Source organism: Lineus longissimus, chromosome 2, assembly GCF_910592395.1.
Source record: "Lineus longissimus chromosome 2, tnLinLong1.2, whole genome shotgun sequence".
NCBI lineage: Eukaryota > Metazoa > Nemertea > Pilidiophora > Heteronemertea > Lineidae > Lineus > Lineus longissimus.
In genome coordinates, this window is record NC_088309.1 from 26,509,465 (window position 1) to 26,534,891 (window position 25,427).

Consider the following 25,427-nt stretch of genomic DNA (forward strand, 5'->3'; position numbering starts at 1 on the left):
CCTTAAATGCATTTTCACACCTTGTTCTCGAAAAATTGCCAGAAACTCTGACAAGAAGCTGTTGAACGCGGTGTTGTTTTCAAACTTAGGGGAGGGCCAGTGCGTGATCACTGTTTAAACTATCTCCAGTTTCCAAACAGGAAAGCATCAAGCAGTAATGACGTTGAAATAAACACAAAGAACATATCAAACGCATGCTGAGACTGATAAGAAAAGTCCCGCATGGCATACCTGGGAACTGTTAATAGAATCTCTCTAGAACTCTGACTTAGCGTGCAAAATCCTTGCATACTTGAAAGAATCTACTTCAATCTGGTCCCCTCTTTGAAGTGCCATGTCATAGGTTTTGTTAGTCTTTTCTCTGCTCGAAATCAATACATGAACGATTTCGTTAGCTACGTTTGCTTATTTGGCGCTGGGTGACTGCTCGGGCTCTAAGGTTTTGACTCAATATAGTTAAAGCAAATTTCATACGGGGATTACAATGCCCTTCCTGTGCCTCAGCCGGTATCAAAACTATTGATGGACCATCAAGTCATACGTGAGTTTGCGGGACCTATTGTCCACATATTTATTAGGCCGAATCTAGCGAACTGATCTGCGCTGGACTTAAACAGGAAATGAGAAGATTTTCACCTCCTGAGAAAATGTAAAAAGTAAGCTGAATCGCTGGTCGATTCCACTATAATTTTTGTACTTATGTTTTTAAATCATGAAGGAGTCATTCACCTTTTCGACTTGAAAAGCAATGCCATCTCCATCTGCGGTTATTAACATGTGAAGCGTATCATCTGGAAGAAAGTTCAGTTTAATTTGTTGATCTTTCAAAGACGAACTTCAAAATATAAGGGATGTATGAACACTTTGATTCGGTTGCAAAGTTCTTCAAATGTCAAAATAGCTAACGCAAAATTAAGCCTTACAAGTCTTGTATCAAAAGTATAACAAAACTTGTAATCAAAGACCAGAACAACTTTGTTAAAAACTTATCAGGTGGTTTTGAAGGCAGTCGCAGTCATAGTGTGATAGGTTATCGCCCTTGATAAAAATCTGTAAGACATACACAAAGTGTTTTGGTTGGGGAAGGTCATTCAAAATGCATGACCAATACATTGTACTTCCGTTATTATAAAGCGTTCAATCAGATAAGGGAGGGTGTTGCCAATGCGTAATTATTGAGATCTCTGACCAGTATGTTCTTCATTGAGATCAATGTGTGTTTCAATTATTCAAAGCAAGCAACAAGTGTACAGTCAAGAAGTTGGTAAAGAAAGCTCCCTGAAATACGTGAGGAATAACAAGCTTGGCATCTAGAAGAGCGGGAGCCACCAGCCAATGCAGGAAACCACACGCTTTATGATATACCTCAGGGTTGAGATGGATATCATATTTCCGTCAGTGTGCTTATTCCATAACCTCTTTGCTTGGACGTCAACATTGATAGCGGGATAGCGACGCTGACATGCTTTCCTTTTTGAAAAGAAAGAAGCAGAGACGGTATGATACGTCAATCTACTTTACCCCAAATAGGAAGCACTTCTAATGGAGACTGCGTTGGTGGTAAGGAAAACCTTACATTAGTGTTGTGCTGTTTTGATAAATATTTATTTTGTTGTATGCCTGTTAGAAGATTGGAGGCTATCAAGAGCAGTAAGGCATGTCTGCCTCATCGCAGTCACGAAGCCAAACACAAAGCTAAGACATTCTACTCTCTAACACTTTAACATTTTCGCCAGTGCTGTTCGGCTCATTAATATTATTGAAAGGCCGAGTGGTGTATGCACTGTTCATGATACACGAATCAAAAAGAACCATTCATATCATAAGCAAAGAGTTGTCGAATGCTCTCCTTTGTCCCAGGCTTCCATCTCAAGTTTTTCATCATTTCGGATCTCAACGATAAGCGTGCTGTGGCATGACTCACAACGTGAGAGAGGGGCCAGGACATCAGCCAGTGCTATTACAACCCTTGCGTTAACCAACCGTCATTATCGTACATCGCTTCCAAAAATGCAATGATAACCTCAAGATAGGTCAACAGATTGCATCTTACCAGTAAAGGTGTTCTTTGCAGTGTGAAACCCAACTATAGTGTAGTCACTTTTATAACCAAATAATGCAACATACCCGGAGGTGTATCATCAATGTTCACTGCTTAAAATGATAAGTAGGTTGATATTTCAAAATATGAATAACGCTTGAAATACATCTCAATGTGCTTTAAGTCTTGTCTGGTATGTCCCTCCCGAAGGTGGATCAGTTCATTAAAATAAGCTTAATTTTTTTCCCAGCCTGATGGATCAGTGAACCTACACGTTGAATAAACATTGTGTGGGGAAATGGTGAGCAGACGTAAAAAGGTTCTATTGATTTAGAAAGGTGTCACTTTGTGAAAAACCCCCAGGGACATTTTTCGTTTATCATGAGTTCATTGCTAACTAGTAGTTGCCATAAAATAATCATACCAAACTCTACCATAACTGTTATTATGATAGTCATTATTGTCAATACCGTAATTTTATACAGTGAGAGACGTTCAGTTCGATAACACAGGTAGTGTGAGGTGGGGAATTGGTGATATCACCCAGTTTCAAAACACATGTGACAAGCATGTATGAAAATTGACATGATGATTAGTTTTAGTCAAATTAATTCTAATTCAGTTCACCTTTTAAGCATCATTTTAAAGTTAAACAATATCGGTTCATTGTCAGAATCCTACATTTACACTGATTTATTTAAAAGAACTTGCAAAAATCAATCTTACCTGAAGAGATATAAAAAAGGAATGATGAAGTATTGATTGGTGGTAAAACAATAATCAGGTGAATAAAAATCAATACGACGAAGAGTAACAGTTGAAGCAAGACCCATAAGTGTTTTCTTTCCCTGTGAGAATCAATAAATTAGAAATTGAAGTATTTAGTTGAGTTCAATTACATATTAAGTGAACCCAATCTTAGCGCATTAATTGATGAAAGTGATATCGTATTGTGTTTTTAGAAATATTTTCAATGCCTTGCCCTTGCCATGAATCTGAAAATTGACCCTGATACAATATTTGGCAACATAGTTATAACCGCTAATTTGTTATTGTGTTTTTCGATGATCGTAAAATATCTTGCAGGGCAACAATCTTCTGACGAAAAAGTTTTTACCACTAAACGTTTGATATTGTCCTTCCATGATATCAAGTATGTATTAATCTATTGATTATATTGAAGAACTGCCTCTGGCTCTGAGACGAATATTCTGACAAAATGGCTAATGATATCAAATGTTTGACTGTGCAAATTCGACGGTCTTGAAAAACAAATCAAGATCTAAAGATACATTTCACTTCAGCTCTGTAACATTTCAGGCGGAATTCGCATTTATCTATGAGAAGTGATCATTGGGAAGGATCCCATGCGAAATGGATATGGACACTCCACACTCTCAAGTGATTGATTCAACCAGGCATGTGGCTGAGCTATCTTTATCAGTTCTCCCTTCAAATACATGTAGGTATGCACTGCAGTGTAACAGTTATAGCGTGACAACACGATCTTCGCATTGCATGATCAAAGGAATCTATTGAAGAAGAAGTGAATGTGACCAATACATTCCATACTTATTCAGTGCCGTTCGAGATTATCCACTGCTTGTACAGAGACATACACTTCATCAGTTATCAGACGGTTATGGCTTCGAATGCATTGTGAGCAGCGCTCTGCAGTGTAACTGTTTGAGCGCGATGATTGTTACATTACGTGATCAGAGAAAAGAGACGGCAAACATTGCAATTTGATATTGATTCATCATTTTTTTCTGTTATGATCCCTGATAACCATCCACTGGCCCGTTCAAGACAAGAGTAAAGTTGTTTGCAATGTGTTGGTTTGAGTAACTTAGAGTAACCGGCTGGTTAGTTTGAATATACTGTCATGATGCTAGTGAAAAATAACGCTTTTCCATCGTCAGCCAAGCTGATTTGTTCCCCTGTAACCGAACTGGTTCTTTCAAATTGTATCAGTATGGCCGCATAGCAGCCAACACAGCAAGCGGAATTGTACTGAAATGCAATTTATTATTCTAGATTTCATTGCTCTCGCAGTATAACTGGCATCGGCAGATTCTCCTCAGCGGTATAGAGTATTCGCTACAGTTGGCTTCTTGCATGTTGAGCATGTGGAACATATTTGCACTTGCCTCCGCCGTTGCATAATGAATGTTAAAAAAGTGTTCCGACGGCATCCAGGACTCCATTGCTAGTACCACAGACGCAGCTAGCAAAATCCAAATGTTGTGGTCCAAGGCTGAAGCGCACTTAGACGCAGTGCATTTATCATTCCACTATATTTCACTGTTGTAATAGTGTAAGTGACAGATTCTCCTTAGAGCTATTGCTATTGCTGCTGCCTGAGCCGAAGTAGGAGGGAGAAGCTGTACTCAGACATGGTCGGTCTGTCATGTTTATAGGTCCCCAGCCTCTAATAGAACCACACGGAGATGAACAGCAACAAACTAGCCCGTTCAATAGCCCCAATACCATTGGTTTCCACATGATCAATGGGAAGAAAGCTTAGCGCCAGCGAAACATACCCAGCACTTTCACGATCAATTTACTGGATTAAACCATTACCAATATCGCAATTGATCTTGATTTTTTGCACCTCAATAATCTGGGCTGCTGAGTGATACGTCAGAGTAAAACATCTCGAAGTGTGTAAAATTGATCACTGCTCAACAGTGTCTTTCTTTGCGCCGTGATCTTATTGATTTGGTGTTGTACGGCGGGTGTACACATCTGTGATTCAAGAAAGGCATGTGCCACGTTTGATGACTTGTTTATATGCCCTTAACTGCCGCCTGCAAGCTAAATCGATAGTTCAATGGGCTGATACTGGTAATTAAGTCATCCTCCTGACATTAATGTCGGCAAAATGATTGAGAATGCTAGTGATGCTTAATGTTGGCTAATATAAAGGGGAGCGGGGCAAAGTTGTTATATCCGAGGACAGTTTAAACATTTACACCAGTATGATGTATTTCCCTCTGCAGCCTGCCGACTTGTAGGCCAACCAAAGCAGTGTTGTTATCAAACAACCAGGGTTAACCTCGGATATTGCAAACGTCCTCTACATCACTTCATGGGTTCATCATTTCCGTTGTATTATTGTTGTTTTTTCACCTGCACCATCGTATCAAATTGATTGTTGGGTCTATTATCCATGGCAGAAGTAATCATGAAAGAATGCAACACAATGATTGACTCTAATTTAGGATAGGTTTCATACGGTGAATGCAATGTATCCACGGCACAGTATCATCGGGTATTGGAGAGTAGAATATAGTTCTTACTCCTCAGCCCCAATACTCAAGCTAATGTTTCGTCCAAGGTTGACAAACAATCTCAGTGGTCAGAAGTACAAACCCTAGGCTGCGATTACTTTGGACCACCATCAGTTATGTATCTACTGATCTTCTTGATGGACCTACCCTAGCGCAATATCCTAACACAAGTCAAGACAGTATTAGACACATCTCACCCAACCCATCGCGTCCTTTCCTAAGTGGTTTCTGCGTCTAGTGCCAACCATTGATGGATGATTCCTTTCAACAGTGCTACAACCAATCATTGGCTTACTACCATCTCCAAACCAATCATGCCGTAAAACAATTTGCTTTATGGGATTTTCTGCTAAGAGTGCTGACCAATACCACACAGTCGAAACTGTGGACCCGATTATTGGATAAACGCTTCGGAAATCTCACATCAAAGTGTTGGGTCATTAATGCAATAAGGCCATCACGGAGCAAGCGCTTGCGTGTTCCAGAAGCACGTTTCAGCCCACTCTGACCTACTATTACCAACATGCAAATTCGTAAAAAAAAATCATGATGTGAGAATGTCCAGTCAAGCCTTAAGCTACTTCCAGGTAGAAACACTTACGCTTTGGTAATTTGAACCTGATACATTTTTGTAAAATTGATGGTGCTAAACTTGATGTTTATGTCAGACATTCCTGCAGGCACAAGAAATATCTTCTAAACCTACGGCAAAGAGTCCAGCAAAAGGTCACGAGTGACAAGGTCATCTGTAAAATTGCCAAATAACCAGATACCACATTCAACTGCAACATCGAGTAACCTGACCCCGCCTTATCATTACAATTATCGCCTCCGCAACATTTGGTATTCCACATACAGTCAGGAAGGACAGTTCTCGTTAAGATCTTATTACCAGTTAAAGGTGCGCTGTTCCCAGTAGCATTTCATTGGTACAAGCAGACGAAGCTTGAGCAGGTCACCTACTACCTTGAAACCCACTCCTCCTGATTGTAACACCTTATGTTCATGCTGTTTGGGCTTACTCACATAAGAATGGTACTGATAGCCATGCTATAATGAGTATCAGCGAACTCAGCTGGCGTACTGTCAATCGCGATTGGAAGCAATATCGCAGTGGCCATTTGTTGATTGCGTTGAATTGTCATTGTGAAGTCACGATAGGTAAATCACCTACTAGGTTTTTTGGGGGAAGTGGTGAAATTGTATGATTATTGGGTAATTCACTGTGAATCAAATGTAATGTACGGTACGGAAGGAATCCTGTCATTGTAACCTTTTATCAGTCTTCCAGTAAAGGCATCAATGTTTCAAATGGCTGGGGTGACCTTGTATTACCCTGATACAAAAAACTCTCTCATCAATGTTTTAGAGTTGGATTGCAATGAAGTTCAACACAGCTTTGCCCATCCTTATAGCTGAAAAGGTACTAAAAGTAAGGCATTACGAACTTGCCGCGAGAACATGTCAACAGCTTAGCACTTTACTTCCAGATACGGAAATAAACCTTTGTAAATGTCATTGTCATCCCGTCCTCTCCAAGAACGAGCAGGCAGTTATTTTGAATATATACCGCATCTGACATATACGAGATTGCTTTCCATGACCACGAAACGCAATATATAGTGAGGTCAGCGCTACTGCCAGTGACTTTCTCTATTGGATATGTGTTACAGTCGGGCAGTGTCTTTAATATCATATAGACCAGAAGACATTGACATGGTCAATAGCGGATGGGCTAATATGAATGTCTCATCATCCTGCTTTTCTCCTTCAACAGTTGAAGGCATAAGTTGGCTGAAGAAAAACCTTATTTACGTGTTTTGGACTTTTCAGGAAAAAGACTACCATTGAGTTCATTGTCCGTTAAGTGTCTTTCTTGGAGTAAACGGGTGATGACTGTGAATGACTGCAGTATCTCTGTACACTACTGACTTGTTTCAATGACTTGTCATCAGCCTTTATTCATCTGCCTTTTCATGGCCAAGAGTGCGTAGATTTGAAGTATCACGTTGCTTTATGCCGCTTGATGACTGATGACAATAGAATTTTTCAGAAAATATGAAGTGCCAAGTTCGATGGCACTTCATAAGCAGAGGTATGACGGGAAAAACGAGTTGTTATTTCAATACTTGGGTTTGAAATGATTCTCGTGAAAATTGGTTATCCTTCATGCCTTGACTTTCTTTATATCATCTTGCGTTGACACAAACATAGTGGTGTAACTTTAAAGTTCGTCCCTTTACACAGTATTAGGAGAATCAATACATGAAGTTGTTTTCGTTGTAGCTAGTAACATCACTGAATATTTCTACTTGACAGGCGTGTTGCCTGGGTTTATCTTACATGGTATGTCCGAGGGGAATAAAAATGTGTTAGTTGCATGATATCTGTTTAATGGTGAATGCAATCATTCACCTAAGCAACTTAGAGAAGGGGAAAAAATTTGACTTGCACGAACTTCTGTGAAATAGCAAGAGAGAAGCTTTATAAGTTACGCGTTGCAAGACAAGATGAAAAGTTAACCAATAGCCACAGACACTACGACCTCTTGCAATATGGAAATTGAAGCTGGCTGATGTGAAACTGGCGGGCTTTGCTGGGTTTATCTGTGAGCTCAGATGGCATGTTAGCTTAAGATGCCCAGGGATTTGCCAACTACCCTATACACGATCAATAAGAATGTAAAGCGGAGACTAATTGTCGGCTATTGCGGGAATTGGTATTTGTTTACTTCGACTTAACAATATAATAGAGAATGTTTGACAAAAGGTTTCCAGCATGCCAAAAGTGGGATGCCATGATACCCTTAGACAGCACGAAGCCACTTGGAAAACTCATAGTATGCGTTCGTTGGAAGTGTTATATCAGGTATAATCATTTATGTGAACATTATCACACAAAATTTCACTGTTAGTTAAAGGCTTGGGGATGAGATCGCCTCTGACCTTTTGGCCGTTATTCCCGTTTCACTAAAGGTTAAAGGTTGATCCTTTTTTTCCAGGGGTCTTGCCATACACCGAAAATACATTTCGACCTCTTTCATGTAAAACAATATGAGGCTTAGTAGGTTATTGGAATTTGGGTGGGGTTTCATTATTCAAGTTTATATTTTAAAAAGCTTTTATTGTGAGTACATTATCGTGCTACACAAAGGATAAATAGGTAAACTTGCCCCAATATCTAAAACAATCGATTCCATTAGTCAAAGCTGCAAAATAGCTTTTCAGTATCATAATGTAATGAAAACAACATACAGTGTGATGCGTTCAATATTTTGGAAAAATCATATTCATTTGATCAATTGTTTGAAATTGTTAACGATTAGAGCTTTGGAAGTATATCAGGATTTATGCAAGGTAAAAAACCCCTAAAAAACAATTATCTAAATAATTTGAATACCAGGCGTGGCATGCTAAAATGAAAAATCGGGTTTTTGACACTAATCAAATGATATGTTTTTGGCCTACAGCCAATGGGTTCTTTGGCATCGAACTGTTCGTTCATATATCATTGATCCGGGACATTCACACAATATAACTCGGGTTATATTTTCAAGGTGTCGGTTACAACAACTCAGAAACACCCTGTTTAAGAAAGTGAGCTGAATAATTTATTAGATTTTCATAATCTCACCAAGTTGTGCTAACTGTGTGATAATATTTCTATAATAATCGCCAAATAGTCTTTTAAGTAACACATGCGGCGGTACATGAAAGGAAAACAGCACAAATAAGTGGACTTTTTAGCCAAATATTTTGGCATTACATTCTTAGTAATTTTTGCCCGGTCACGGAATCTCATGTTCTGATTAGGTTTGGACCGTCGAAATCGAGACAGTAAACATTAGTAATGTAGGTTATGTGCTCAAAGTTGGTTTTTAATCGATTTTTCCTGCAAATCGGATATTGTCTAGAATTACATGACATATGGTATCAACAATAGAAGTTGTCTGTTGTTGTTTATGACAAAATGCATTTTTTTGTTCACTGAGTCTCGGTTAGATATAGCCAATGCTGTACTTGCTTGACTAATGGTGAGGGATATAATCATGGTAACATCACGGCATCACGATACTGTGCGAAGTGAATTTGCTGAAAGTAGCGTGGGTTCATTATGAAAGGTGATTTCCTGTTTATACTACGTTTAAGTTCAAAATTGCTATTTTAATCATGCTGTGTTGGACGATTGCAATTTCAAAACCTTGTAACAGAAGACCAACCTACTCCATACCAATATGCTACTCGTCAATATACAGTCAAGATATACCAACGTTAACAATCTTAGTAATGCTTGGTCAGATCTTATCCTGCTCATTAGGCAAAACAATCTGTAACAAAAAACTCTTTAGTACATTGCCAGTTTTTTCAATTTCCCTGAAAAAACACGAGGTAAGAAACATCAGACAGTCGGGTAAACAAAATCGCCCTTGCAATTTCCTTTTTCAATCAATAGTTCAAGACACATGGGTAGATCACTAATTGGTAAGTCTGATTGAAATTTACTTGGTTTAGTTGCTCTATACAGAGTTGCACCTTGTCCATTCCATTTTAATGATATGACGTATTCGCATGTATGTACGGTCTGTGTGCATCGAGGGCACCAACCCATATGAATTGCCGCCCAACTGCATTGAAATGGCCTTCCTAATATTACCTTTGACTATTCATGCAGCAGTAACTAGGCACTACATCAAAATCAACATCAAATGCTACAAATCTCAATGCAATCAGTCAGAACAATGCATCTAGCGATCTCAGAATGGCATTGCGTGATGGACACAACCCTCGAGGCGGCCTTGTGAAATTACCCATCAGACCCTACCAATCATTACGATAGCTGTTAAAATGATGTTGTACTCCGCCAGCTAAACGCTAGCCCTAAAACCTAGCACTTAGCTAACCCTCCGAATGACGTCGTGTTATAAAAGCTAACTGTGTGATTAACATTATACAATCATTTAGGCGCTACGGTGACATTTGCACTTCTACTTGGTCCCTCCCCTTGCCATAAGATGATCGGTAATTAGCAAACTCTCAGAATGGTGTTAGTTAATTGATGTATGTTACCCTAGAGTAACATGTGCGATGTGATGTATCAATTTCTTTAACATTAGTATTAACATCAAATCCATATAAAGCTGATCCTCGAAACAGCATCGTACATGGCAAAGTCTTAGAATGATAGTCGATAACTATTGCTAACCTCTACGGCTAACATGTTCAAGTGTAGATGACACGTCTTGATAGTACTGACCTTTGTACGAACAAATCCTGTGAAACTAAATGCCCTTACAGCACGACCGCACTAAATCAGCCTTCAAATGACATTGCGTCTGAATGCTAACCTCGGGGCTATCATTCGCGCGACCATCTCCCCGCATCAGACACTTTGTATTTATAATTCAACACATCGGATGTAGAGAAAAACTAGAATAAGGTCGATGTAGTGTATTGCTATAGATGAATAATTGAAAGGATGGCTATGTCTTGCAATGATCGCTGAGGCTGATACTTGTGCTATCTCGTGGCACTTCGGCATGACTGGAACTTATAATCGGTTGTGAAGGAGAGAGAGGAGAGAAGATGATTTTGAAAGCAGTTTTCTGCCGGGGGAGTAGCATGCAGATGCCACTCGTATGCTGAGGATGCTTTATTATTTAAAATAACTGACAATATGATTTTTACCAAAATATAACTTCCTTAAAAAAACAGTCGGGGCATCTTATCGCTTCAGTCATACAGGCATTTAAAAGGGCAAATAATATTATATCTTTTAAAGGGCGAAAAATCTATTACCAATACATGTAGTTTCTCCAAAAAGAATCTTTAAAAAATCGATGATTGATTTTATATGAGATCGTCACAAAACCTACATCGATGCTATCAATATTTTAACAGTTCCATTCAGCAGAGCATGATGGTTTTTAAAATGCTGACTAAAATTTCGTTTGTAATCAAATTTTATACTGAAATGTCCACATATATTTCTAATCAGGAGTTGAACCATTACTGCGCCAGATTTCCGAGATGCATTAGCTGATTGCTCTAGTATTGAATTGTCATCTCCATGTGACATATGTGGTGACAATAATGGATTTTCCTTACATGTGTACCGTGTTCCTACCTTTTCCGATAACAACTCGAAAACCAACTAGTACTGACAATAACCATTTAACAATATGACTGTCCTTTGCCACTGCAACTATGGGTACCACACAAATTGGGTGTCTGTTAAACGTAACCCCGCCAGCCTTTTTATTTTTGATGCAGAATCCTGATATCGAGGTGACAAAATGTATAGCTTTCAGGGTAAGTACCAAAACAGAACCGAACATTCAATGGCGGATCCCTAAGCATCGAGTATGGTGAGTGCTGCCAGGGCAACCCATTGGCAATCCCCTTTTTTAGCGGATCCCTTTCAAGCCTCCAAAGCTGGGAAGAAAGATGCAATACGCCACATATGAAATTAAATAGTATCAACTATATTTGAGCATATCTACATTTCATACCATATAACGATACTAGGCCAGTGACTGTAAAATACTAACACAGACATGACAGATGGGTACCCATGGCCACATCATTGAAATCATTGTCATTGAGTATTCACGTCAGGTCTCTCAACAATGACTAGAGTAGAATCCTGTTGTAGTGCATTGTATGATATATGTTTTGCCACATGCCATATTGTTGGGTCACCGGTGGTTGTTGTCTTTGTGTAACGACTGGCAGCAGTCTCAGACAGGAGAGTGGGACATTATTAACACTTCAAATGCAATCAATCGCCACTGTATAAATCAGTTTTATTATTGTTTGTGCGTATTGTGACAATTCATGCTACTGATTTTGAAATGCAGGGAAGCTGAATCGCGTCTATTAATTTGTAAGGCCAACCAACGACTCTGCAGCACCATGCTCGTTGAGCAAACGATGATTCCAGAGTTCAAATTTAAGTGGAAATTTTCGCTGAATATCTTAATATCTCATCTCACTGTTGTTTAGTGCTTCAGTACGTCCCCCGTGTACTAGGAAATATCCACAAGGAAATTATTTAGTGACCATATCTCTGATTAATTTGGCCCTTATCATGGTTTCACATGCTTTAACGACTGAATTTACTCTCAGCTCAATGCCACTAGTTTCAATGAGACGACTGCTCCCAGCTCTAAAAGCTTATCTGAAACTTGTTTTCACACGCCTGTGTTTTAGCAACGAAACTTACAAATCCCTGAGCAATGTCCCATTGACACCAGACCTCACTAACCAGAGTAATGACGCAAGATAAAGTTCACTGGCTCCCAAGAAAGTAACACTACTTTTTAACATATGAAAGAAATTGTTTGCTAATGACTGAGTCCTTTGTCCGAACAATTTTGCCATAAATTCAGGCAAATCAACCAGAATGATTATGTTAGTGCCAGATGGGTTCCGTCACCGTAAATCACATTGTTATCCCATTAGAGTCAAGATGCACCATTAGGCGACATCGCACTGATAATCTTCGGTTCTGACCATGTCATCAACACCTTTGGCATGATTGATTTTCATAATATTCTGTGCAATTATTTCTGCACCATAATTACAAAAACGGAAGATTAGGTGGTTGGGAAGAAGGCAGTATTGAACATCTAGTGTGAGAGACGGCTTGCATTTCCTCGTATTTGAAATAATTTCAATGGCTTAAGCAGTTCCAATGCATGTATGGCACTAGAAATGACATACGGAGCGCTCTTCTACTTTGTGCATGTGGTGTCTGAACCCAAACCGATGATGTCAATATGATTACAACCAACACTTTCAAAGGTTAGCATTATCTGAATGCCTTGTTCATGAACTATTATTGTCGTTCTGGTTGTCTGTCGACCCATCGTGGTCTTCAATGGTTAATCGCCCCAAAACTGTGGCAGACCATCAGCCAGTAATTACTCTGTGCACGCTAGCTCATCTCGGATCAAAATACTCTCATCTGCCCCGGGGCAGTCTTGGGTATTGTACTGGTCTCCCTCCGTATTCTCAAGAGACTGGCATCAAAACTATCGAATCCAGCTATAGCTCGGCACCCCGCCAATCTGCTGCCAATGCTATTGCTATCGTTCTTAAGGTTTATTGGCCAAGGTATCCATTGTTCTTCAAGTTTGATCCCTATTGGTTGTTACATTACTTCTTGTGCGAAGTTCTGATGAGTCACCAATAGACATTCCACCTTAACCGGAATTATCAGTTCATTTCTTAATTACTGTACATTCGTATGAGTTATTCGGGATGGAGTTTTGAGTTTTGGCACATGGTCAGCTGCATGTTTGATTGAGATGCTCAGTCTAATAGTGATGTCATGAGAGTTCTACTAATAAGTGTTATCTCGCCCCTCAGATTATGACAGAGGACCTAACTTGTTAGCTAATGATATTCTGATGAGGCGTTATCCCATTCAAAGAACAATGTCTTTCACGTTTGGGGGGGGGGGGGGGGGCATCGGCAGATACCAGCACCCGGTGACATTAAACGTGTTTTGTTCTTGCAGTGCTATAATGATTGTGAAGTCGTAGTAAGGATAGGCCCATGAAATGAATCCACCCAACCATCAGCTGATCATCGATTTTTCACTTCAAATAAAACTGGAAACTACATCTCGGACAATGTAGGATTGGTGTTCAAATTGCAGTTACTATGAGAGTACTTGCGATCGATCAATCGAGGAAATCAGATGTTGCATTGGGACATGTATAAAGCTTTTGCTTTTATTGCAATAACACACTCAAATATCCTATACATGATAAAATCTATTTAAAAAATCCAAGTCTAACATGCTAGACAGTAGTGGTACATGTCCTTTAATGTGATCAGTTCAAAAAAGAAGCCCAAAGCAGCGACATTTTTCCTTCTTCCTCCAATTTATCAGAGGTCTATGACGTTTAAGTTGCATCGATTCATTGCGTTGGAAAATTTCGGCATAGCGGCGCATTCAAAGCTTTTTTCAAACTTGATTATGTTGAATAGAAACCGTGTTTACATCCTTGCAATAGTTATTACAAAGATCACCACTTAAATGTCATTTCCCTTTCTGTTAACTTAGCATATTTACATTCCCAATCCATAATGGCTTTATGGGTTAAACATGATATCTTGTCCACGGCTTTTGTAAGGTTCGAAACAGAATAGATGTCATGAAAATGATCTTACTTTGATCTGTTCAAAAGTCAATGCTATTTATATTTGGGTTTATTCACCGCAGTCTCCACTTGCCCACAATACGGTGCTGTCTATCTCGGACAAATAGAGACGTATTTGGTATCTGAAAATATAGTTGGAGTAACTCCAACTCCTTTTATATAGATGTTATGACGAGCGTGTATTTTTGCAAATCATGATATTGGTGTACGTCGCTTCACAAACAACAAATAAGCCGTTGGATAATACATTCTTCAGGTCATGACATTCATTTGATTAAACGAAGAAGTTCAGACGACTTGAACTGACCTGGTTAGCCAATAATATCATCTGGTCCAGTAACCTGTCAACCGGTCTTTTGTTTTTGTCCACCATGTTTTAAATTAAACCCTTCAGAGAATTTACCGACATTTATTGGTGAAAGTCCGGAGAAATCTGAATGAGTGGTTTTAGGTAAAGATACCGAACTGGGGGTATTGGTTGTCTCACCAGACACTGGGAGGTTGAAGCTTTATGAATTTTTCGAGACCGTCGAAACAACAGTTCGTTACCGCAAGTTGGTCAACCTGCCACGGCCACACTTATATTTTGAATCCTTTTTGGATTAGACAACATCATAAAGTTCTTATAACCTTCATCGGATTGGAGTGACGATACTGTTGGGCTATGTCACTGCAGCAAACACCTTGCCATGATAACATTACCCTCAGATCACAATCAGCAACCATGATTATTCTGTCCTTGATTAGAGACCGAGATACCAATCTCCCAGGAGACCCAAGAATGAGATATTCATTCTCTCTTGCTCATAAACACCCTCAGGTAGTCTGCTAGAATAATTACCTGTGATAAGATAACATGGAGATCATTGAGCTGAAATAATGCATTTATTAGCCACACTAGGTTTCTCACTTATATGGTATCTTCGCAAATAACAGTCATGGCAAACATTTATGTCATGAAGTCTGGGTAAACCTAAGGACCGTCAGTTGTTACTCGCCATAATCGTCAAGTGGAAGATAAATTGTCACCTTTTCCCAAGAGAACGTCACAGTCACAGTCACAGTCACAGTCACAGTCACAGTCTGTTCCGTTTTCGGGTGATATTGCTTGAGCTTTTCTTGTTTAGGAGAGGACAAAGCTTTTTGTCACGCTGTCGTCGGCTATTTTTTTGGCAGCAAATTATCTTGTAGCGTGAAGCCGCTCATTGCCTGCTAAGTCAATTGACATTTTTCAGAGATAACTTTTTCCTGCAAAATGTGTATATCATCGGTGGTTTAAGTCTTGAAGACAAAGTCGTTGTTTTTAGCAGTAGTAGTCGGGGCCGGTTAACAAATCTGAAGCAGGACATCTATAAGGGTTGATTTACAGAAAAAATGGAGGCACTGTATTGCCAGCTGATCACTATACTATTCTTGTCAGTAGTATTGTTTTCTTGGGTAAATGTCCCTGAAGTCACTCCAGCAGGACCAATTGAACGTCAGTGCTTGACTAATATGCACAGCACTGCAGTCTCCCAAAATCTGCTTTGGGGGAACAAGATGATCTATTCCGAACATTTATGTTCTGTTTGTACAGTAAGAAGTTTTAGTTGCAGAATCAATTTGTTGAAATTACCCGGAGATATTGCACTATCATAAATCATTTCCAGCTGTAGTTGTAATAAAGACCCAGATTGCATACAGAAAGTGTTTTTTCTCCAACTGATTGTGTGACCATATTTCCAATCCGTACACAACATCAAAGATATCTCAAGCCGTAATCGATAAATGACTTGTCACTCACACGAGCCGTACAAGCCCCGGAGATACATGCCTTACATCCCGCTCTACATCGCCTCCAGTCAAGGAAACATCTCCACAATCAAAGGCACTTAAAACATCGGCAAAAACAACATTTGTACAACTGATGCGTAATAATGGCTGACAGTGGGAATAAATGGGGTTGCAAGCATCAATGGATGTTGAAAGAGCACATAGAAGAACTGGAGACAGTCAATGGGAAAAGAGAGTGATGGTCGACTCTTTGATGCCATTCATTTATTGAAATAAGACACGATAATGGATATTGGTCAAGGTGTTCAAATGTCAATATACGCGAAGACATCAACGTTCATGGTCAGATGACAATAACATGCCGATGGCTACTTTTGGTGGAGATTTGACGGTCATTTAAAAGAAAAACATTAAGTTTTAAAGAGCACATCATTATTGTTGATAACATATATCGGTCAGTGCTAAAGCATTGTTCACTTGCATTGATATGAAGAACGTTACAGTGGGGATTAATACGCTCGTCATTATCGTTCTCTTCTCAGTAAATTGAGCCATCAGTTTAAAAAACTGGCCCAGACATGTCTGGTTTGATACCTCGAAGGGACCAACCCTTGATGGCAAAAGCATGTCTTTGATTGGATTACTAGAGGGATCTAACAAATAGACTTGCTTGGAGAGGAAAACTTATCTTGCTTCATTTAAGACCTTTTGGTTTCATTGTTAAAAAATCTAAATATTTTCTTGACAAAATGACTAACACTGTATTGTATAGCTGAGCCCTTTTAGCTATGTTTATAACTGGATTTAGGCCCTTTAGCTGTGTCTTTAAGTGAATAAAGGCCTCTGTGTACAGGTCTTGCCCCCTAATCGGAGGAATGTGGAGTGACACTTACAAGTGTTCGACAAAATAAACTTGTTGATCTTACATATATAAAATTCTTGATTGAACCGACATAAAGGGTCAAGCCAATTTAGGCCTTTTTTCTTAACGGGGACTGATATAAAAGCCTTTTAAAGCACATTTATCATTAGAAAAAATTATATGTCTTAAACCGAAAGGTCTGCCAAAGGACCCCCGAGTGTTATTAAAAAAATGATCCTCAGTTTAGTGTTGAGATACGTAGCAGTTCCATGATGCTCTACAACAACGTATGCAGACTACCATACACCACACCAAGATATCTGGTGAGGCTGCATCACATCAATACGTAACGCTTACAGCCATTAGTTCCACCTGTCCTCATCAAAGATTCATCAGCAACTCAAAACAATGCATAGTTACAACTCATCATCTTCACACTTGATGTCAATTGTGCTAAGTCTAGCAGTCTCCTCAACGACAATTAATTAGCATAAGGCAAATGGAAAGGCTGACGCAGAAGGCTTCAGGTTGTCTGATTTGTACGGCTATATGCTCGAGTATAGCAGATCAAATGATGAAATCGAATGGCTTCAAGGATGCAATTAGCACAGAGAGTAACTTGTCACATTACGCTAAGGGAGGTAGTAAATTCAGAACCCGTGGGACTCATCATGTCTGCATTGGGTTTTCTATGATATGTACTCCGCTAGATTGAAACTATGCACGCATGCACTGCATAATCTATAAAGAACCACGCTATCGGTTGTTTTGTTAACCCTTTGCATCTTGACCGTCTTATACAATCTCTAACCTATGGACATGGCAGCATTTTGACTGATCATACTGTATGGCACCTCGAATTCCGTGCGTGTCAACGTCAGTTTGGACTAGCGATGTAAGAAAACCACTGTCTAATTTTATCATCACCCTGCCTCTTTGATGTCCGTCTGACCTTTTCTTTGGAAAACTTTTCCTCGTTCTGTCTCAAACAATACACCCACCGAGTCAGTTTGTGACAAATGACTGTATCTTTCAAACAAATTCAAGAATACATCTGGGATTTTATCGCATCTTTTATAGGATTAATCATCTTTCACCTGCACAGGTTGAACTAATATGGTGCTTTATATGATAAAGTTCTGATGTATTGGTACATCGCTTTTTATCGTTTTCGACAAAGATGGTGTTATTGTTGTTAAAAACAAGGTCAACAAGGCACATCATTCCTTGACTGAAATTGAATTACTAATAGGTTGCTTGTCAAGACATTATTCTGAGGAGATGCCTGCATCACCTTTTAACCTAACTATTGACTGATTGTCAGTTTTATTCTTCATGATATGACATCTTGAGTTTAATTGCACTGACTTATATTTAGAAGCCACTAAAAACCTCCTAATGACTTACCCAATGAAGTTCCAGACATCAAACGACTTGAATCTAAGGAGACGCTCAATGACACCAGCTAAACTTAGTAACATTACCATTTTCAACTTCGACTCAGGGGTTGCATCTTTCTGTTCAAAACCGATTTTCTTCCACAAAAAGCGAAGCAATCTAGAAAGCTTGCACTTTATATCACTTCAAAAAGGTCAACTTGGAGTAAGTGGGTGGCATCCTAAAACCAATTCTTGTAGTATTTAACACATGCTTATTTGAAGCACAAAGATAACAAGGAAGTGAAATGTCACGCAGGAGGTTTCTCGACCTTGTACAGAGTACGGCTGCAAGACTGAAAATATCAATAGAGATTCTGCAAATACTTTATATGTCTCAAGGACGGTTTTGACACCTCTTCATGGTACAGTTGTCAGGAAACCGACACAATAGTAGGGCGTACCATACAAACTTGGATGTAAATAAATGTTTGTCAGAATCTGAAGTATATCCTGCCCCGACCTAACTTCAGACCTTGCAGTTGCCAAGATCTATTGATTGACACTTCAAACTTCAATTACCCTAAGCTAAATAATCTGTGTCAAACCATCTGATGGATTTCCATCTACACCCATTGTTAAAGATGAAAAATAGGTGAAGGGTAGTTGAGCTGTCAGGGAGATAGTGCCAGGGGTAGGGTTATGTTTGGATAGTAAGCCCAGGGGAGGGAGTCGCGTATGTGGGTGGACAAGATGATAGGGGCATTGAAAGGCCATGTTTGACTCCAGGGTGCGGGTAACAGCTCTTTAACCTCAAGGACACTGCTCATTTGACAAAACGGATGGCTTTATTTACGTATTGGTGCTGAGTGATGACATTGTTGAGTAGCTACCATTGAATTTTAGAAAGTCACTGAAATGAAAACATTCTGTTTTGTTTTGAAGTGAAAATCAATAAAAAACAAACTTCAAAGACCTGTGACCAGTAGTTCGCCCTTCAGAGTCCCCCATACGAGTTACGAATGGACAAAGAACAATGTGGCAGGTGGATTTTCATTTCAAATGACTAACATTCTATCATGATATCAGAAGGAAAACATGTCAGCATTGTATAGGTTTAGACTGGTCATTTCCACCAAATCTCATTGAGTTGTCTCAGTATTGCATACGTATAGCTCTTCATATTGAAATACAATTTTGCCGCCAGCGCAATGTGCTACACATGCCACTTCATTTATGTGATAAAAGTCATTTGAATTAGCCAGGGAAATTAAGCATTAATGAAAGTGGTGCTTGCAGTTTCCTTATGATGCTTTGACGAAAGCTGTTTATTGCGAGTAAGCTAATGTGGATAATGTAGTAATAAAATCGTCAGCTATTATAGGATAGTGTTTTTTGAGTAAAGCGAATGACAAGGTAATATTTTCTCAATTTATGTATCATGTCCGTTGCCAAGTCTATTACAATACAACAACCACAGAATGAATTAATTTAACTAGTAAATAATATACTAGCGAATTATAAAGTGTGAAATAACCACCCTTAACTTAACAGCATTGCTCTAAAACTGGATCTGAAAGTTTGACATTTCAAATCAAAATTCATTCCTATGAGACAGTAGCCGACTATGCATAGATAACATGGATACTGGAACATTTCGAAGTACAAAAATCCCCCGTCAATTCAAAAAAATATTATGGTATGGTATGCATGACTTTGCACACACACCATGCATATCTGATCAGGTCACTAAATGTAAATGTTTATAAATAAGCAGCATTTCAGTGAAATACATGAGATGGTAAATATTTCATACAGGTGATATCCAGGTTTAGTTTATCGGAAACCGCGTTCAAACATAAAACACACAAATTTGCGCCACATTCGCTCCTCTTAATTATAAATTGGCTCGCCATTCGCATGTTCATATATCGTTCAGCAACTCATAATATGTGCATTGCTAATTGCTTACCCGTACATTTGCATTGCATTTACGATGGATTAATAGGTGTACCAAGGTATTAATATGTTTATGTTTACCTTATTCGTGTCCCCCTTCGAGTCAAGTCCTTATGGTATGGCATGATCAATATGCTATTACTAACCATATGATATTGCATGGTACCTTTATATTGGACAGAGAAATATTATACGGAAATAGAGCAGTGCAAGCCCTGATATGCTATTTCTACAATGCCATCATTCACATAGCCGATGATAAATAATTAAACATTACGACTACTGCAACTTGAAATAATTTTATCTCTTTTTATTTTGCCTAAGCAATTATTTCAATAAAAAGACCACTGTCTGTGTGTTTGAGTGCTGAAAACATTGTCTTCTTTGCAAAACCAATTACCCATAGCTTGAGAATAGTGAATCAATCGGTAGGGATGCCCTAAGGCCAATTTGCAATTCAAAATCAATTACCTTTCAAGATCTTATTAGAAGTTCCGTTGAGAGCATTGGTTTTGGCGATCAAGGAATGCTTGAAGAACAAGTGCTTGCTAGATCAGCGTCGATGGAGTCGAGCAATATCTAACAACAATTGTTAGAGTTTTGATTCGTTTGTGACCCGGGGCCAATTGGATGTATTGCTTATTTTGAGCTGAGGCCCGTCACTTTCTAAAAATAATTGGTAGCCACATTAAAATGTCTTCCGACAGTACCATGACACCTCCAGTAATCACCAGGACCTGTATTTTCCATGGAAAACCCAAATTGTCACCCTAACAAGTATCCATTTCAAAATCCATACTTGCACATAAATGTGTTGGTTTCGTTAGAACTCGCCTCAATATTGTGCTTTTTATAGGACAGACATTTCAATTATCCTCATCTATTTTTCATGAGTCAACTTATCAAATTAGTGATTAGAGTGTGTACAGTTGGCAGCTCAACATGCTGCACTATAAAGTTAGACTAAGAGGGTTTTGGCAGTTTGTACTCTTGAGTTTTTCTACTCTTCAAATGAGTGAGCTTACACTAATCACCTCTTTTCATTGATGGCATAATGGGTAAACGATGGGTTTTTAGGTCAGTAGGCCAATAGAGATCTAGGTCATCTGTTCAATATTGCACAAAATGCACTACCCAGTTTCAAAATGCTGATATAAGATTCTTAGTTACCATCTTATTCAGTTTCATACACATATGCATATACGATCTTTCCTAGATTCGTGTAAGATGATTAGTTAATCCTTGTAAAAGCGCAGTCTGCAGTTCGAAGACCAATCTTATTCGCTTGGTTTGTCCTGATGAAGTGAAGTAGGCTTACATTCTCTCCGTACCATCAGGAAGCTCATAGCTTATCTACCTGTCAACTCATAAATCACACTCTCTTCTGTTTTAAATTAACATTTCTGTATGTACCTGCAAGGTAAAGCAAGGAAGTTCACCGGCTATTTATTCTAACATTATTGTGGTTGTCTGTCGTGTATTAACATAACTTACACAATGGACTGTTCAGTGGCCTGCAACTGTCATGAAAGGCCTCGATAATAATGCATGACTGGCCAGAGAATTGCCATATATCTCCAAATCAACGGGTAATGATCATAATTACGAATAATAGTCTTTTGATATCTCAATTTCTCCCTGAATGTAGGCAGTGAAGGTGAAAAAGAACAGTGGTAAATACGGTCATTGTGGATCATCACTAATGATAGTTGTACACATCTCGGAATAAATATCTCGAGCTGGTCGTATTGAAATCCTGTCATGTTGTCCTTATAATATATTTAGTTTATGCTTTGTCAGAGTATATTGCAGTTCGGTAGAGCAGTAGGCCTATCAATGATACGAACAGTGTGGCTTAGACAGTCAATGGAGGCGTTTGGAATGTCTTCTGCAAATTAGTGCGTGTAGTGTAATTCTATCAGTCACACCTATATAGATCTGCTACTTGATTATGATTATCCTCTTGAAAACAGTTTGAAAAGGCTTTAAACACAATATTACTCTTAAACCGTATTTCCCCCTTCGAATATGAGCCATATTCATTAATTCACGATGACGTATTCGACAGTCTAGTGTAGAAAAGTTAAACTTATTTCATGATTTAGTGCGTTTTTTGATAGGGCTGATACCCGATGCCTTATATTTCCTTCATAATGTGTTGCAACGTAATGCATTATTCCAGTTTAATGCTACTGTGTCGCTTCCTCGTGATTAGAGTCCAGGTCTGGGACTACTGATAGATCACCAAGCCTCTGTAGTAGCGTTCCTGTCAGAAAACGTAATACACTACCATCTTTATGGAAATACATCTGCATCATCTAAAATCTAGTATTCCAGACTAATGTCATGCATTATTCTCATAGAATACTGCTGAACACACGAAATGACTACGAAGTGTGGATTTCGAGACCTACATTCGATTGATAAACATCGATGCGAGAGTTTATGCATTATTCCACCAGAGATGCACATGACAATTGACATGATTCAAGAAGGATGCTACTGGCATATGTGTGATTGTCACTGTACACGCATACATAAACTGGCTCACTGGCCCGGATAAAGTGTTACTAACACATACTGCATTGTATGTTGCATAAATAATTATTGTCAAATCAATTTTACAACACTATTGCAATAGATAGTCACTGTTACGGCAGCGACAATTATGTTATTGATGAACATCTAAAAAAATATCGACCCATGTGCATTCTTGTTGCCGCTGGACCTAATCATGTTTCGCAACTTTTCTTAAAACTCGATCGGCCGACTAAAGCTAAGGCCTCTCATTTGATCTACGACCACAAGGACAACCTGATAGGGCTTTCCGTGAAGTAATCAATTGGAAACATTGATCTGTTGGAGCGTTCAACAAATGCAGACAACTTCAAGCATATCGAAGTTTGTAGGCGTTTATATATTGCAATCAAGAAAAAATTGTGCGGCAGTGGGCTTCAGTAAATTGGTTGGTACTATACGTGGATGCACATTGTCAGCCCTGTCAACAGATGCGATTAGACATAGGATAAATGGTTAGGCAGTCAGTGTATATCTGATGACATCAGAGTATACAGTTAGTAGGGGACCAGCTCTCAGTGTGGTCTAACGGTTTGCTGTTGGCGTTTTCACAGCATTGCCCGATTCTGCCTTGGAGTGCCAGACAAGACGATTCTACGTGATGGGCTTCAGCAAAGATGGACTGGTACGAATAAATATAGAAATAATAATTCGTAAAGTCGATTGAGATGTAATGAAGTCTGAGAGTTCATCATAGTGCGAATAATGATGCTTTGGTTTATTCCACACCATGCTGTAAAAAGGTGATATAAAAATATCACATTATTATCTACACCGTAAGTAGATTTGTCTAACAAGAATGACATCCGGAGTTTAACCACACTTATGACAGATACTCCACGTAGGACGTGTCTATAACTGGACTTTTACTGAGAAAAATATATACCCTCGGGCATTATCCTTTACCGAGACCAGACACATATTATGATTTCTGTTGTGTCACAAGGTTACGGAATACCTGTCACTGGACATTTGCTAAAATGATGCTGATACAAATAACAAGGCTAATCCAGACATGCTGATTAATAACAATCGGTGTTCCCTATAAATATGTGGTACCTAGAATAGCCCGCGGACCCTAGCAGTATATAGTTTGTCATGGTGTAGGACAGGACATCAATAATTGGACATTCCTAAAAAAAAATAACAAGACAAATAACTGTGCTAACTATTATCTTATCACCTCAATAATAACCAATATCAAACATACCTTTTGTGAATCCTCGAACAGTAGGTATCCATGATGCGACGAATGCAATCGCCAATAACGCGACGAATATATCACCTCCCATGTTCATTTCATATTGGTCCAAATCACACTGATTAGAAAAATACACAATTTAGTAAATATCCATCCCGGTTGTAGAAAATCCGCACGTCTGCAGTTTACCCACTTAAGTTATTTTGGAGGTTAGCTACGTTAACTTGCCTTAATATTTTGACAATGTCAACTATCTAATCTGCTTTCTCCAAACCGTAATCTAGCTGTCCATCGAGATTCCTATTTGAATCTATGATATCCAACGATAAAAAAGTATTAGGAGTTTTATAGTACCCGTATTGCTTTGCACCCTCAAATGATCCTTTTGACTTCTATAGTTGAGCTAGATCCTAGAAACCTTCTGCACAGGCTGTTGCATTGCTATGGACTGGCCCAACTACCCATAACTCACCAAGCGAGAAATGGTTCCCCGGGTAAAAACTCAATCTGCACTAAACTAGAATGTGTGTCCTAATATCCGGAATATCACAAATGCCTACTGGCTATACCAGTTCAATCCACAACTTCACCCATCGCAGTATCTAACTCCTTCTCCATTCACTATGCATTAATTGAAACTTGTCTTCTACGTTGACAGTTGTGAATTCCAATAGCTCACGCTGTACTAACTGTTCCACCTACCGGGTAGTGGGAGCGACCAGGCACACTTTGGTGATATTGATGCGCTTCTAGCCAATCGCGTTACAGTATCCCTTGTGCGGTGTTGAGTTGCGGTTGCGACTGACTCTGTCGATCAGTGTCCGACTGGCTCTCCTACCGTAGTCATCGTCCATTGTCATCCATCCTATCTCATCTCGTCACAGAATCTTTTCAGCGTTGATGAGCTATAGAGAAGCTTGCAGCTAACACTGAATAAGAACCATATGCTCACACTGTCATAGTAACGCAGCAGGATCCATCAGTAGTATCAGACCATACTATAGCGAGGCGAGTGGTGATGCGTTTCGTGCGTGAAGTCATTGTCATTGCCAGTTGATTGGGTTGGTTGTTTCTGGTATATAGTTGATATTCCGTAAAAGCACAGAAAACGCATGCTGATTGAGAAAGAGGGTCCGCATGCAACTACATTTTCGCGATCATCTGCAAAGCAGTAGG

At 39.1% G+C, this 25,427-nt stretch overlaps 1 protein-coding gene across 6 annotated transcripts in view; it reads right to left on the reverse strand.

Moving 5' to 3' along the window:
• LOC135483284 (lachesin-like) overlaps nt 1–24,969 on the reverse strand; it is a 179,560-nt gene extending 154,591 nt beyond the window's left edge. For 2 of the 6 annotated variants that reach the window (XM_064764024.1, XM_064764022.1), the window contains exon 1: nt 24,261–24,967. In XM_064764024.1, coding sequence (XP_064620094.1) covers nt 24,261–24,348 — 88 coding nt within the window. In that variant the 5' untranslated portion in view covers nt 24,349–24,967. Of the gene's footprint in view, nt 1–24,260 lie in introns of all 6 variants that reach the window. The other 4 variants (XM_064764025.1, XM_064764023.1, XM_064764026.1 and 1 more) reach the window with 4 other exon arrangements.
• Nucleotides 24,970–25,427: the final 458 nt, after the last annotated feature.